Here is a 16,006-nt window from a genome sequence, read left to right on the forward strand (position 1 = left end):
TGACCACCACTCACTTGCGGGTGAGTTAGAAAGGAGAGGAACTGGAGGCAGATTTCAAGGCTTAACAGAATCCACTCACTTTTGGTTTTCGACCCCAACCTCTCAATCCAGTCAATAAATACACGGTGAGTTTGAATTTGGACTGTGGCACTATGAGATAGAGTCTGCCACAGTAATATTTCTTCACTTCATCTCAGATCTCAAAATGACGTTCTTCGGTCTAGTCATTCAAGAAAATTTGGCCTCAGCGGCCCAACAGGAGGCCAAGGTGGCTGGCTGAAGACAAGGCAGGCCTTTCCTATCCAGAGCAGTGGTGTTGAGCGGGTGAAGAGGGGCCAGCCGGCTTGCATCTGGATAGGCGTCCGTGTCAGGAGCGGTAGGCCGCGAAGTCCCGTGCTGGGGCATAGGGCTGGTAGTGCCTTCGGGTGGGCCCCGGCCTGCGGGGGGTCATGTTCATGTAGTCGCTCTGAAGCATCCTGTTTCTCTTAGTCTTCATCTGTGAAAAGAAGAAGTGTCATTGTGAAGGGTTCAGGACACAGACAGATGTGTCTGGGGAGGCGTTCTAAGATTTGGCGACAACCACTCAGAGCACAGCCAGTCAAATGAAGCCATGAATTCACTGAGCACCTTGGACTTGGATGGTTAATCCAACCCAACTCTACTTTGGACTCTTCCAAATTAACTTGAAAATTTTGAATCAAAGAAAGTATTTTAAAGAAAGGCACCCCTGCTACCCTCAATGCAGCCATTTGAACTGAATTCCAAAAGCATGTCTAATTAACATATCAACCATTGATATGTGAGTATTCTTAAAGGTCCTTCCTCCTTTGAAAAGGTTAAGCATCCCCATGGCAATCTTCTTACATTAACCATTTGCTTAAAGAAGCTATTTTTCCCCATAATTAACCAGAGGAACTTCAGCCCTCCAGAGTCTGGAATGGTCACAAATACATGACAGTGGAGTCCAAATTAATTGAGTGTTACATTCTGGGCAACTAGTTACATTCCTGTTCCTTTATGTGTATATACATTTCCATTAGGGCTTCCCTGGTGGCCAGATGGTAAAGAATCCACCTGCAATGTGGGAGACCTGGGTTCAATCCCTAGGTTTGCAAGATCCCCTGGAGGAGGGCATGGCAACCCACTCCATTAAAGACAATAGCATCATTCATCTCCATTCTTCAGACTCAGCTCCTCTGGGTGAAGCTCTACCAGGGCTGAGGGGAATAGAGGTGACACTAACCCTGGAACAATGTTATATACACCATGAACCTTAGCAAAGTTTTGTCTGAGGGTTAAGAACATCTTTTCTGGATCAATGTGCTGGTAAAATCTACTTGTTTAATAAAAGACCCATAAAATTTCTAAAAATAGAAAGCCATCCAGATTTCTGGATTCAGAGTTCTCTAAAATGAAAAAAAAAAGTCTATTTCTCGGCATATAGGCCTGATGCAAAAGTAAATATGGTGGACAGGAATGTCATGAACACCTGAATAAGTAAGCAAAAGACTGGCCTTATTTCCATGCACTCCTACCTGAGCCCTTCCCATCTTCTTTGTCAAAGGGCCATGAGTTAAGTGCTGAAGGTTGGCAAAACACTTGTTTTCAGGCCTCATCTTTTGAACTCTCAGTTGCATTCTAGATTATCCATCACTCTCTGCTTTCTGAAATGCTTCTGTTTTGCCTTCTGTGAGATGGTACCACCCAGGTTTCATCTCTGGCCACTGCCTCCTTGCCGCCTCTGCAAACTCATTCTTCCCTAATTAGACATTAAGTGTTAGAGTTCCTGACAGTCCTAGGCATTCTCCTCTACTCAGCCTCTCTCCTAGGCAACTTCATCCACATTCACAGCTTCAGTTGTCACCTATACACCCGAATTTATATCTCTGGACTAGACCTCAAATGTGCTTTAAACTCAACATGTTCAAAGGCATGAAGGCTGGTCTCTTCTAGCGTTTCTCATCCCAATGAGTAACACTATCCTACATATAGTTGCCCAAACCAGACCTCCTAAGACTCATCCTTGACACCTCCAGTTGCCTTATCCTCTGTCCCGGGGACATCTGACAACACCTGAAGACATTCTGGGTTGTCACAACTAGCATGAGTGCTACTGGCCTCTAGTGGGTAGAGGTCAAGGATGCTGCTCAACATCCTACACTGTACAAGGCAGCTCCTGACAACAAAGTCTCATCCAGGTCAAAATGTCAGTAGTGCCAAGACCAAGAAATCCTGATCTGAAGAGTCTGATCATGAAAAAGAAAGGAATGAAAAGGAAGCAATGGATATGAAATACATCATCAAGTTAGAATGAGTATTGTTAGACTGTTTGGGTCCTCCTTCTTGCTCATACTCAAAGATGACTGATGATCGGAGCCTGGGTGACCAGGAGGACAGTGTTCCATCTATAGGTATAAGGCAAGCAGATAGGTGAAATAGATTTGAGAGTGGCTCTCAATTCAGTTTTGGTTATTTGGGATTTGAGATGATGGATGGATTATCTAGCTGGAAGTAAGAAGAGGACAGAATTAAACAGACATAATTGGGGGATTCATTCAGAGAGAGATAGCTATGGAAACCAAGTGTGTGAAGGAAGTTGCCCTTGAAACATCTTGGTTCTACATCCTTTCGATAAATAAAAGACTAGAGTCCTCTTGAGCACAGGGTTATGGCAGGGAAGGAGTGAGGCAAGGAACTGCCCTGAAATAAATGTGAAAGGCTGCTGCTGATATCCTGGGAGGCAGGATAGTACTTACTCTAACTCTGAGGACTCCTCTTGCCAGACTTCTAAGGACAGTTTTTGCCTCTGGACACTCAAATTAAACAATAACCAATTAGAAGGACCCCCATAATGAAGATGTCTTGATTCTGAAGTTCTCTGGATTGCACCAAAATTATGAAAAACCTGCTGCAGTCCGCTCCCATGCTTACCCTCTTGCTGTTATCAGATAGCAGATTTACTCATTCTCACCCTAACTGTAAATACAACAGTGGGATAGAAATGACACATGCATGGCTGGGAACAGTAAACAGAACCCACAGTGTCCATGAGCATGTAGCATATGTGTATATATGTGCAGGGTACTCACTTTGCATGTCTGGGTGACTAACTCATTCGACCCTTCACTATTCACTGTCTGCCACAGACGTGTGATTTCGATTTCAGGACCACTCCTCCCTTTCTCTTCCTCCTACCCCAGCCTTACCCATTCATCTCTTGGAAGCAGCAGAAAGACACAGGTAAACATAAGACAATCTATTTAAAAGACATGGTCTTCAAGAACCCACTGGAGGGACTTCCCTGGTGGCCCAGTGGTTAAGAATCCACCTTGCAATTCAGGGGATACAGGTCTGATCCCTGGTCAGGGACTGAAGATCCCACATACTGCTGAGCAAGTAAGCCCAGGTACAGCAAGTACTGAAGCCAAAGCTACAGATCCATGTACCTCAATGTAAGATCCCACAGGATGCAACCAAGACCCATTGCAACCAAATTAATTCATTATTAATAATTGATTTTTAAAAGCACACCCACTGGATTTAAAGACAGACACTACCTGTACACATATTCCCCACATTCCCCACAGTGTGATTTATAGAGGAGAAAACTGTTTTTTAAATGTTCCTTTAGACTAAGAAGGAGAACGGGCTTACCAGCCCCATGGAGCAAATGGAGGTTGAGTGAGGGTAACAGGTGCTGGTCTGTGGCCGCTGGCAGAGGGGAGCTCATTGTTTAGTCAGATGTCAGCCACAGGTCAAGAACTGAGATAGCATCTGCAGCTGCTCCCAAAAACCCACTCAGCCTAGAACTGCTTAAGGCAGTACATCACATGTCCTCAGGAAGTTCCGGAAAACAGCAGCTTACACCAAGGCCCAGGGCAGGCCAGCCAAAAATAGGATCCTAGAAAAGTACCCCCAAAATGGCTAAACTCTAGGGATCCCTAATGACCTGCCTGCCTAGCTCAGTAAGGTGCTGTTTGCTTGAACAGCAAAGGGAAAAGACGAGCCCAGGTAAAAATCCTGTGCTATTCAATGAAATATACATATATGTTTATTTCATCCCCTTTTGGTCGGAGAGTACAAACAGATATGTTTGAGATGCAAATAAAGGGTACTTCTTATTGAGTAACCTCATTAACCACAAGAGGCCACAGAAGAAGATGAGGTATACCAAGCACTGAGACTTCCCAATTTTCAGGGAGCTCATGAGACAGAAAGAGACCAGAATAAGTTTTCTCAAGACAAAGCAAGATGAACCTACTAGGAGTTAGTGTTAGTCACTCAGTCCTGTCCGACTCTATGTAGCCCCATGGACTGTAGCCCATCAGGTTCCTCTGTCCATGGAATTCTCCAGGCAAGAGTACTGGACTGGGTAGCCATTCCCTTTTCCAGGGGATCCTCCTGACCCAGAGATCGAACCCAGGTCTCCCACATTGCAGGCAGATTCTTTATCATCTGAGCCACCAGGGAAGCCCTAGGACTTAGTAGTACTGCCAAAGAAAAATGTATTGCATTATGATGTTTCCAAGTTGAAAATCTGCTTTTTAAACTCATTAAAAATGAGAAGCTACTTGTTTGGGTAATTTGAGCTACTTAGTATATTAGTTATATAATACATAACTGTTATATATTATAGTTATATAATATATAACTAATATATAATTAGTTATATAATTTATAACCTGGTTATAGTAACTGATATTCTAGTGCATGTTGACAATACATTTTAAATGGTGAGCAATACCCTTCTGGCCTCAAAAAGTTAAAACAGTTTCCAAAACTACTTTTCACAAAGGTAGGAAAGCACATTGACCTAGGTCAGCATGGTACAGGGGAGTACCTGTCCTGGAAATATACCCCCAAAAGACACTGCACCTGGATTTTAATTAAGAAGTTGATATCCTAAGGGGATCAAATAAAAACAGTAACTGAGTTTCTAAATTATATTATTGACAAACTCCACAGAGGTTCAAAGATGTAAGATATCTTGGATGAAGATAGCAAGATCCACAAAGATGAAGGGACTCAACATCAGAGGAAGAACTTGGGCAATATTTGACTACATGAAAGGCCCCCCTCAGGGCTGGGCAACTTGCAGAAGGCAAGGCAGGCAAATTCTCAAGATAATATCTGGTATAAAGGATTTCCAGGAACAAGCAGCCACTTTGCTGCTTACACATCTTGTTGGAGGTACAGATCAGGCAACAGGCTGCCTGACAAATGTCCATCTGCCCCTTAGTCTCCCAAAATGGGAGAAGCATGCAGGAAACAAGGGAGAGACAAACTTTGGCCATAGACCAACAACAGTTTAAAAGAATTGCAGGCTGAATTTATCCTGGGCATGACTGTGAACCCAACTGCCCTCCCCCTCCACTCATGCCCTGCCCAGCACCAAGGCTATAGTAAATGGATGGCTTCAACATGACATGTCTCCCAGAAATCACTGATTTATGTACAAATCAGATGTATGGACTGTGCCTTCAAGAAGAGTATGGTGCTCCAGGCATACTCATTTAAATCCTTAGTTTGGTCTCTCTAGAGGTTATCAATTCATAAGTATTCTATAAACACTAAACTAAATGTACTTAATACCAGATGGATGGTGAATATCAAGAGAAATAGACTTTATCCTTGAGGAACATACATCTCTTGTTGAGGAAATGATTCATGCATGCATCTAACTTCTAGAAAAAGAAATTCAAAGACAGTATGGAATGAGTGCCACCCTGTGTACATAAGAACAGCAAGTGTCTGAGCAAGAAAAAGGAAAGAAAATAAGGAGGTCCCTGATTAGTATATATGGTTATCAATATGTGTTCAAACCTAGGCCAAAACTTCAATATTGAAGAAGGTAGAGAAAAGCACTGTAAGTTAATTGCATCAACAATTGCAAAAGTTCATAAATTCCAATTCAGCAGTGAGAGCTCAGAAAAGTCTAACTCCCATTACAGTTTCATAATGACAGCACCATAGTTGGTCTCACAAAATTTAACTGCTTCAGAAGAGATAAAATATGACTCAGATAAACAGACCTAGTTTCTTTGCTAGGTTTGAATGTGTAATTTCAGTAGTCAAATTTCTCATGATTTTTGACCCTGAACAAAAATTGTTCATTGGCTTCAGTTGCTTAGATTCCCAAGTCACTTATGTTTTTATACATATTTTATATGTCATAATGACATTGCAAAATGGCAAGAAGAAAACTAACTTTCTACCTTAATTTGTCCCCCACCCTAATTTGCCTGTTTAGCTTCTTACTTGCCTGGACACCTAATCAATGGCTTCTGGAACATAAAATTCACATCAGATTTTTATTTCAGATAAAACTGAATAGTCTAGAAGAGAATCTAGCAGGGAAACCTACTCAAACCTAGCAGAGAAAAAGAAAACAATCACATGTTAAACGGAAAATAAGCCACATAGGCAAAATTCTTGAATATGTCCAATCGCTTATGCAATAGAAAAGTTACATAGAAGCAATGCTGTTTCTCTTACCCAGCAGTTAGAGAGAGCCACTGTTACTAGCAAGCTATAGAAAACTAGGACTCCGTTTACCACCACCAAGGCCCAAAATGGCTTAGAAGACTCAGGAGACCGGGGAGATGGACAAAGATGTTTCTCTGAAAAATAGAATAGAGTAGATTAAATGATATGGGAATGGCATTTGAGTACATTTCCTTCCCTCTTCCCAAGGCAGAATGTGAGAGGAAACAAAATACGCAAAATATCACTAGCTTAACAGGTGTAGACCTCCTCTCTGGTTTTCCTCTTTGGGAGTTAGCCAACCCCCACCACTGATCATGACCTAGTTTTCAAGACTGTAGTTGAAAACCGTTACTCGAGAGCAGACATAGGCCAAGTGGTACGTTACCTTTCACATGGATGATGGTGCCATTACTCTTCTCATTGTCTATGTAAGGAGGAGGATACAGAACCTCAAGTTTGCAGAAATAAATATCCGTTTGGTTGACATACAGGTCCTGGAGGTAGAAGGTCACTGTTTCATTGCCTACTTTCACGGTGCAGTTGAATTCCTTATTTGTTGACTGAAGTGGATGGGAGTGGTTTCCATTCACGGCACAGACCTCCACGGCGCTATCTGCTCCCTTATAAAGGGATGCCCGGAACTCCTTTGAGAAGAGGTTGTACGTGTACTTGCAGCTGAGGTTGACCTCATTGTCATTTACCACAAGCATGGGCGACTGCTTCACCAAAATCTTGTTTTCTGGAGGGGGAGAAAATCATTTGCTTAGAAAAAAGAGTATAAAGACAAAAAGGAGAGGGAGAGAGAGATGGGGGTAGGAGGAGAGACAGAAGGGGAGAAGAAAGCACTGAGAGTTTGGACTTCATCCTAAGTTCTTTTTGTTTGTTACTAGCTTGCTTCATGGGCTTCTCTGGTGGTTCAGTGGTAAAGAATGCACTTACCAACACAGGAGATGCAGGTTTGATCCCTGAGTCGGGAAGATCCCCTGGAGAAAGAAATGTCAACCCACTCCACTAGTCTTGTCTGGGAAATCCCATAGACAGACCACCCTGGCAGGCTACAGTCCACGGGGTTGAAAAAGAGTCAGACATGACTTAGCGAAGAAACAACAGCTTGCTTCATAAGTTGCTTCCTCTCTTTAGTCTCAATTTTTTAATCCATTGTGACTGCTGAGCAAGATAAATATTCAAGGTTTATTAACTTTCTGTAAGTGAAAAATGGGTGAGAAATGGGATCTTAAGGTTATTCAAAAGTTAATATAGGTGACATACATAACTAGTATTGATAATTAATAATAGTATCTTTATGTGATTTCTTAGATTTCGAAGTGCTTTTCAATATAACATCTCACTTTTCTCTTCCTCCAGTTCCATAAGGAAGGAGGGCATGTATCATAAGATGAAACTGAGAACCAGGGCTACTTTGTAGTAGAATTGGGACTTAAAGACTAGATCTGACTCTAACAAACCATGCTAACTTTCTAATTTGTAAGTAATTAAAATAATGGAACACACACAGAAAAAAGAACATAAGGACTTTTTTTTTTTTTTTTTCTGAAATCAAGATATGTTAAAACAAACAGATCTCCAGCAAAGACTTTCTCCTGGCAGACAAAAACACAGGAGCTCTTTGGGAGGTAATTACACTGAATGTGTACATTTTGATATTATTTTCATTCTCCTTTGAATGGAACAGTGGAGTAAGTTGGAAGGCACTTGGAAGGCAGAAAGTGGCCTTCTGTTGGGATTGAACACAACAGCTATGCATTTGGAATTTTTTAATCTACGCTGAGATTTCTAACATGTTAATCATGCTTAATTGTATTAATTTCCTAATCAAGTGGTTTACTTGAAAGTGGCTTTTAACCCCTGACATAGATAAACAAGTAGATTTGTATTGATATTTTAAGCTTTGATTCATCCTTTTATGAAGGAATTTAAGTGTTTTGAAACATTTTTATTTTATTGTCCATTCCAAGAATTGGATAAAGAGGTAACAAAAATGTTACCCAACAAATTTATCCTCCATAGCAAATTCTGAACGTAACCTTCCAAGACACTTGCATATTTATTTCTTTAAATCACAGAAGATGGAAGAAGCCCAAGAGGCCCACAGGAGTTATTTCTCTAGTCTGTCTTCTACCTTTATATTATCCTCGGTAAATGATCAGAAAATTTGGAGACCACCTAGTTCAGTCTCTTCACTTTTAAGCAAAGAACATGAAATCTGCATAAGGGAAGAAAGCATATCTATCTATCTTGTTTTTTCCCCACTATATCCCCATTCTCTAGCACATGACATTATATTTCCTTTTTCGGTAGTGACTATATGAGGCCTAGAAACTTTGGATGATCTACCTAATATCACTGAGCAGATGGTGAGCAAAGTGAAGACTAAATCTCAAGTAAATTACAATCGCTTGAAAAATAGGCCATTGACACACTGAGAGTCAACTTTGCAACCATGACTTTTCAAAATTATCTGAAACAATAAATCACTTGGTGTCTTTGATTCAAAATTCAATACAAAAAAACTTTTTTTTCTATTGCTTTGAGGTATACTAACAGTTGTCTACCTATTTGCATTTTTTGAAAAGGGTTATTTGAAGCAATACACCCACGTATCCATACTGAAGGGTCAATAAAATAATCTCTTAAAAATGAAATTTACAGTTGAAACTGGATTGGAATCCATGTACTTAAGTATTTTGTTTCCGCTTTGGGGAAAACAAAGCTGCATAGATCATTAATAGATTTTCATCTCCTGCATGTGCCTGCATGCTCAGTCATGGCTGACTTTTTGTGACCCCCATGAGCTATATAGCCCACCAGGCTCCTCCGTCCATGAAATTTTCCAGGCAAGAATAATGGAGTAGGCTGCCATTTCCTACTCCCAGAGGCCTTCCCAACCCAGGGATTGAACCTGCATCTCCTGCCTTGGCAGATGGACTCTTTACCACTGTGCCACTGCATAGTTCTCAGCCCTAGTTGTACATCAAGAACCTGTCCCTGGGGACTTCCCAGGACGAAGTGGTTGAGAATCTGCCGGGCAATACAGGGGACTCTGGTTCGATCCCTGGTTGGGGAACTAAGATCCCACATGCTGCAGAACAACTGAACCCAAGTGGCCCGAAGCCTACATGCCACCACTAAAGAGTCCATGAGCTGCAAGGAAAGATCTTCCATGATGCATGGAAGATCTCGCCTGCCCAACTAAGACCCAACACAGCCAAATAAACAAATAAAATTTGTCACAAAAGAAGAAGAACATGTGCCTGGCTCCCATTCAGGAATTCTAATTTAATTGGTTAATGTTGGTGGGGGACTGATTGATTCTTTTCATTTTTTATTTTTTATAACTTATTAAGATATAATTCAGCTCCCCTGATAGTTCAGTTGGTAAAGAATCCACCTGCAATGCAGGAGACCCTGATTCAATTCCTGGGTCAGGAAGATCCACTGGAGAAGGAATAGGCTACCCACTCCAGTATTCTTGGACTCCCTTGTGGCTCAGCTGGTAAAGAATCTGCTTGCAATGCAGGAGACATGGGTTTGATCCCTGGGTTGGGAAGATCCCCTAGAGAAGGGAAAGACTATCCACTCCAGCATTCTGGCCTTGAGAATTCCTTGGACTATAGTCTATGGGGTTGAAAAGAGTCAGACATGACTGAGTGAATTTCACATTCAACATACAGTTCATATACCATAAACTCACCTTTCTTAAAAGTTCACCCTTTTAAGTATACAATTCAATGACTTTTTATTACAGTCACAAAGTTGTGAATGGATCACCACTATCTGATTCCAAAATACTTCATTACTCCCCCCAAAAAATCTCATACCCATTAGCCTCCCCTCCTCATTCCTTTTTTCCAGTCCTTGGCAATCACTAATCTATTTTCTATCTCTATGGTTTACCTATTCTGGAATCTCATATAAATGGGATCATACAGTATGTGTTCTTTTGTGCCTAGCTTCTTTCACTTAACATGTTTTCAAGGTTGATCTATGTTGTACCATGTATCAGAACTTCATTCCTTTTCATGGCCAAATGATATCCCACTGTATGGATATACCACATTTTGTGTTTTCATTGATCAATTGTTTCCACTAGTTAGCTATCTTTTATAAGGCTGCTATGAACATGTACAAGTTTTTGTGTGGATGAACATTTACCATTCTCTTGGGTATATGCCAGGAGTGGAACTGATGGTCATTATGGAAACTCTATATTTAACTTGTTGAGGAACTGCCAAAATGTTTTCTAAAGCAACTGCACCATTTTACATCCCCACCAGCAGCATATAAAGGTTCCAATTTCTCCACATGCTTGCCAACACTTGTTGCTGTCCATCTTTTTTTTACTATAGCCATCTTAGAGTTGTGAAGTGGTATTTCTTTATGGTTGGATTTGCATTTCCCTGATGACTAATGATGCTGAGCATTTTTTCATGTACTTGTTAGCCATCTGTATATCCTTTTTAGAGAAATGTCTATTCAGATCATTTCAGATCTAGTCAGATCTATTCAGAAATGTCATTCAGATCTATTCAGATCAGCTTCAGATCAGTTATCTTGTTAGTATCAAGTTGTTGGAGTTTTTTACACATTTTTGATATATGTTCCTTTATCAAGATATGTGATTTGCAAATTTTTTTCCTGATTCTGTGTGTCTTTGGTATTAGTTTAATAATTCCCCCAGGTGATTCTAATATTCAGTCAGGATTGAAAACCGCTATAGCCTAACAGAGTTCTCAAGCTGACAGCACATTAGTCACCTCGGAGCTTAAGAAACTCTTGATTCTTGGGCCAATTATATCAGAATCTTTGGGTATAGGACCCAGACATCAGTATATTTTAAATTTCTCAGGAGATTCTAATGTGCAGTCAAGTTGAAGAACCAGTGGCTTAAAGGTTGAAACTCATTTCTTACCCTCAATTCATAGGCTTCCACAAGCTTTTCCAACCTCAATTCCTCAAACCAAAAACCTCCAGTTAGCCAGATCACTTAAGATACCTTCCCAGGACACGCTGTGAGTATCTCTCTGTGTACTTTGCTCAGTGACTCCTTGACCTCCAGCATCTCTCCTTTCTTAGGTCTCAAAACTATTACTCTCTGTTCTACATTTTGAATACCTCTTGTTTCAGAGGCTTCCAGTTGTTTAACTTTTGATCTGCATGTATTTTCTCTACACCCCTAGTTTCCAAGTCTCCTTTGAGCAAAGGCAAGAGGTTACACTTTTTTGTACAATACTGTCTGAATAAGGGAGTCTCATTAAATAATTGACAAGTGAAAGATGGTGATAAGACTGTACCGTTCTTAGCAGCTAACTCTGCCTAGCATCTCTAAGTCCTTATTCAAAATCTGTGTCTCAATAGCAACTTTAACTTCATTTATTACTCACCATAACAAATACTCTCTAAAAGCACTGAGAAGTTAACATGTAAAGACTCCAAAAGTTCAGCTTGTCTTGATAGGAAAATCCAACTCATCTTTTGTTTTATCTTCCATGGCCTTTTTCTTTGCTTACTTAGAAAGAATCACTGGGTTGGTTCTGACTGGAAGAATCAACCCAGCAAGAAATGCTAGATGCCACTCCTTTTCAGGTTAGGTATCTGTATTTCTGCCTATTGAGGACCCCAGGAAGTGTGTTTCCATGACTAATTACTTGAATTTTGTTTTAACGAGCATTCAAATTCTTTCTGATATCCCTTTGAAAGCTGATGTAAGAAAAAAAGAAAAACATGAGAATAGAATTTCTTTGCAGAGATTTTTAAAAAGGAGGGTGCAGAGGCGGGTGCATGGGCAAGAAAACTGAGTGAGGCTGAAGAGAAATCCTGGATCATCTCTCAGTTTGGCTTCCTCCTCCCAGCACCCACAGTGACATGGAGAGCGAAGGAGGAAGAGGAGCTCAAGCATCTACACTCCAGGAGGTCGCTTGGTGCATCTTGAGAACTCAGGCATGACACCCTTCCATGATGCACTAGGAGAGAGAAACCAATTTCCCAAAGGGAAGCAGGGCTCAGCTTCTGTCCTTGGGCAGCTCAGAATCTGGTGGGGAAGAAAGATACATAAACAGACTGCTCCTTTTTCTTTTTTTAATTGGAGGATAATTGCTTTACAATGTTGTGTTGGTTTCCGCCATACAACGTGAATCAGCGCTAAGGACACATATATCTCCTTCCTCTTGAGCCTCCTTCTCACTCCACCTCCACCCTGCTCCTCTAGGTCATCACAGAGCACAAAGCTGAGCTCCCTGTGCTGCACATGGTAGAGTGTACATGTTAGTACTACTCTCAATTCGCCCCACCCTCTCTTTCCCGCACTGTGTCCCCAAGTCCCTTCTCTATGAACAGACAGCTACTCTAAAAACAGCGGCACAGTGATCTGCATTAGTGGGGGCAGCTAAAGATTAGAGGGAACCAGCTAAAGATTTCCGGAGGAGGTGACTGCTGACCTGAGTCTTCTAAGGATTATGCATATGTTGATTCAGCACATTTTTATTAAGTAAAAGTTTCCTAGCTGAGCCTTTGTTTCAGGGGGTGTGGGTGAGGTAGGGGACTGTGGGAAAGATAAAGACAAAGAGAAAAATACTGAGTACGGCAGCTGTTGGGAATTGCTACTACCTCCATTTGCTGGACCTGAGTTGTTAAAGACAAGATTGGCAAAGTGAGCGCAGTTCACAGCTTGGGCTCTCTCCTGCAGATGCTGAGGGCCTGCTGAAGGAGTTTAAGCAGAAGAGTCATACCTATGAGTTTTCATTTTATATAGATCCCCATAGCATAAATGTGGAAGGTAAATTTAAAGAGAACAAGAGTGAAAATATGGAGACCAGTTAGGATGCAATTGCAGTAGTCTAGGCAAGAGATGATAAGGGCCTGAACTATGGTTACAAAGAAGTGGATGAACTCAAGAAATACTTAACAGGCTAAAATTGGCAGAACTCAGCATGGGCTTAGATGTGGTGAGTGAGGGAGTTATAAATGCTGTCCTCAGACCACACAGACCAACCAGTAAGTAACCCCGCTTTCCTTTTGCCTATGTCTTCATTCATTACATGACAGCTCAGAAACTGAGGTGGACTTTGGACGTCTGGGCTGTGAGGAAGACATTCTTCCAGCCTAAGGGATCATTGCAAAGAAAAAGCAAATGACCTCAAAACTTCTCAGGCCCACAGTCAACTCCGTGGGGCTTAGTCAGCATTTACTCTTTTTCAGAAGGGAGAAGCAGTGGTCATCCTCTGCTTTCCTTCACAAAGCATAATACAATGAGAGAACTGAAAGATAGATTTTCTTTCCGTTGATCATGAAACCTCCAATTCAGACCTCAGCAGTGTTATTACTGATCAATCAGATTTCTCCTGAGCCCACTCTCCTCCAGTACTACTTAGGGAAGAGCAATCCAAGATCCTAGTTTTTAGGCTGGCTCTTACTGTCAGTATTCTCCTGGCTGATGGCTTATCCAGCAATTGAGCAAGGGAAGGAAAAGTGCCTTCTTGCATGACCCTTTGTACCAATATTTTGTTGAGAAAAAGCTCAAAAAATATTGGTTAAATGGCCATTTGAAGGAAAAGAGATGTCCAATTTATCTATCAAGGTTTACTTTCCTCTCTCTTCCATATCAGCACAGATCTTTTTAAAATTAGCAGCTATGCTTGAAGTAGTTCATTTAATATGTGCTAGTGTGGACAACAGCCTCCCAGTTTAAGATTCAAGTTGAATTCATTCTGGCCAACAGAACCTCTTGTTTTTCAACATGTATAGCCTTATAGTACTTGGTCCCACCTTGGTTCATTTATGTCCATCATTCAGAAAAACCTAAGTGACAAACCAGTTCATAAGGACTTCAAAATCTACATCTGCTTTAGAGAAACACTAAAGAAAGGAGATTACTTTTGGTGGTAGAAAAAGATAATCAGTTGTTCTAAGTGATATTAAATATATGTCATCACTATGACTTCCCGTAGACACAATAATTCTGATTCCTCTTACTTTTTTCTTAAAATGAGGCATGTGTAAAAAATGCACACCGCTTACTCTGTGATACTAAAGTAATAACATGGATCCATCGAAGCAACCAAAAACCAGAACCCCAAATGACATTTGGATTTGATACACATTTTGATTCCCTGAGGGGTTCCACAGTACTTCAAATAATTTAGGACATATCGTAAAATTCAAGGACCTATCTAGACTCAGAAGAAGAAACCAGAGAAATATTTAGCTTCCCCATACTAAGTTCTGTTTGATTCCTTTTTGTTTTCCAGTTAGTGCTAGAAGTGGAAAGCATCCTTCTCAGGTTAATTTTTTCTTAGCAGACCCACCCCTTTCCCTGGAAATAGTTGGTTTTCCATCTTGTGAGTAGTTAGTCTACCTAGGTCAAACCTACTAGATTAAAAGAGAGACATTGTCAATCCATCAATTGTATTGGCTTCTGATCTCAAAAGATTGGCTTGACTGACATGTCTCTAATTGAATTGGCAAGTTGTTTTGATGATGAATTTAGTGCTTTGCTTTTCAAAGCCTTTCCTAGCAGCTAACCCAGCTAAAGGTGTGGAGACAGGAAGCAGTAACCTCAAACCTCTTTCCCTCACAACTCCTCCTTGACAACAGGCAACATGAAGAGTAAGCCGGGAGGTGAGAAGGTACTTATCTGCTGCTTGTGAGCAAGGCAGTGAGAACTGAAAGATTTCCCACAGATAATCTGTGAATTTGTGATACAGTTGACTTCTGGAAAATTGAAAGTTGCTTGTGCTTCCATGAGAAAGAGGGGAAGGGAGCTTGGTTACCAAAAACAAACAAAACAAAACTTTCCCTTTTGGCCTATTGTAAATGGGCCAATTACTATAAAAATAAACAATGCTCTGAACAGGTGGAGTGGATAACCATCTCTAAGGTGTGGTTCCAAACACCAGGGAAGGAACCCTGACCCTAAAAGGACACTCCCCACCTGTTCAGTTAATGCTTTGATTGCAAAATAAAGTGAAGCCTAAAATGCAGTGTGGGAAACACATTGACAAATGAGCACCTAGGGTCTATATTCATAGAGCTACAAAGTGCTTTCTCCTATTTTATCTCAAATGAGCTCCACATTAACCTGTGAAATAAATAAATAGGACAGTCATCTTCACACCCATTTCACAGATGAGGAAACAGGTGCAGAAGGTCTAATTCTTCCCCAAGGTTCCCAGACAAGTATGTGACCCTTAGGACTTGGCTCATGCCTCATGACTTCTAGTGGGTTTTTTTGTTCATTTGTTTGTTTTTATAATTGAAGGATAATTGCTTTACAGAATTTTCTGGTTTTCTGTCATACATCAACAAGAATCAGCTATAGGAGCCATGTCCCCTCCCTCCCAAACCTCCCTCCCACCTCCCTCCCCATCCCACGCTTCAGCCTGTCACAGAGCCCCTGTTTGAGTTCCCTGAGTCCTACAAGTGAATTCCCATTGGCAATCTACTTTACATATGGTATTGTGAATTTCCACGTTCTTTTCCCTCTGCCAGTTTGCATCAAAATTTC

The 16,006-nt window shown here is 41.0% G+C and overlaps 1 protein-coding gene across 1 annotated transcript in view; it reads right to left on the minus strand.

The window, feature by feature from the left end:
• Positions 1–367: 367 nt before the first annotated feature.
• The window catches only part of CD28 (CD28 molecule), an 84,140-nt gene continuing 68,501 nt past the window's right edge, over positions 368–16,006 (minus strand). The window contains exons 3-5 of the mRNA XM_065927695.1: positions 6,872–7,225; positions 6,496–6,620; positions 368–496 (exon numbers count right to left, since the gene is read on the minus strand). Of these exons, the coding sequence (XP_065783767.1) occupies positions 368–496; positions 6,496–6,620; positions 6,872–7,225 (608 nt within the window). The remainder of the gene's footprint in view (positions 497–6,495; positions 6,621–6,871; positions 7,226–16,006) is intronic.

Source organism: Muntiacus reevesi, chromosome 3 (assembly GCF_963930625.1).
Source record: "Muntiacus reevesi chromosome 3, mMunRee1.1, whole genome shotgun sequence".
NCBI lineage: Eukaryota > Metazoa > Chordata > Mammalia > Artiodactyla > Cervidae > Muntiacus > Muntiacus reevesi.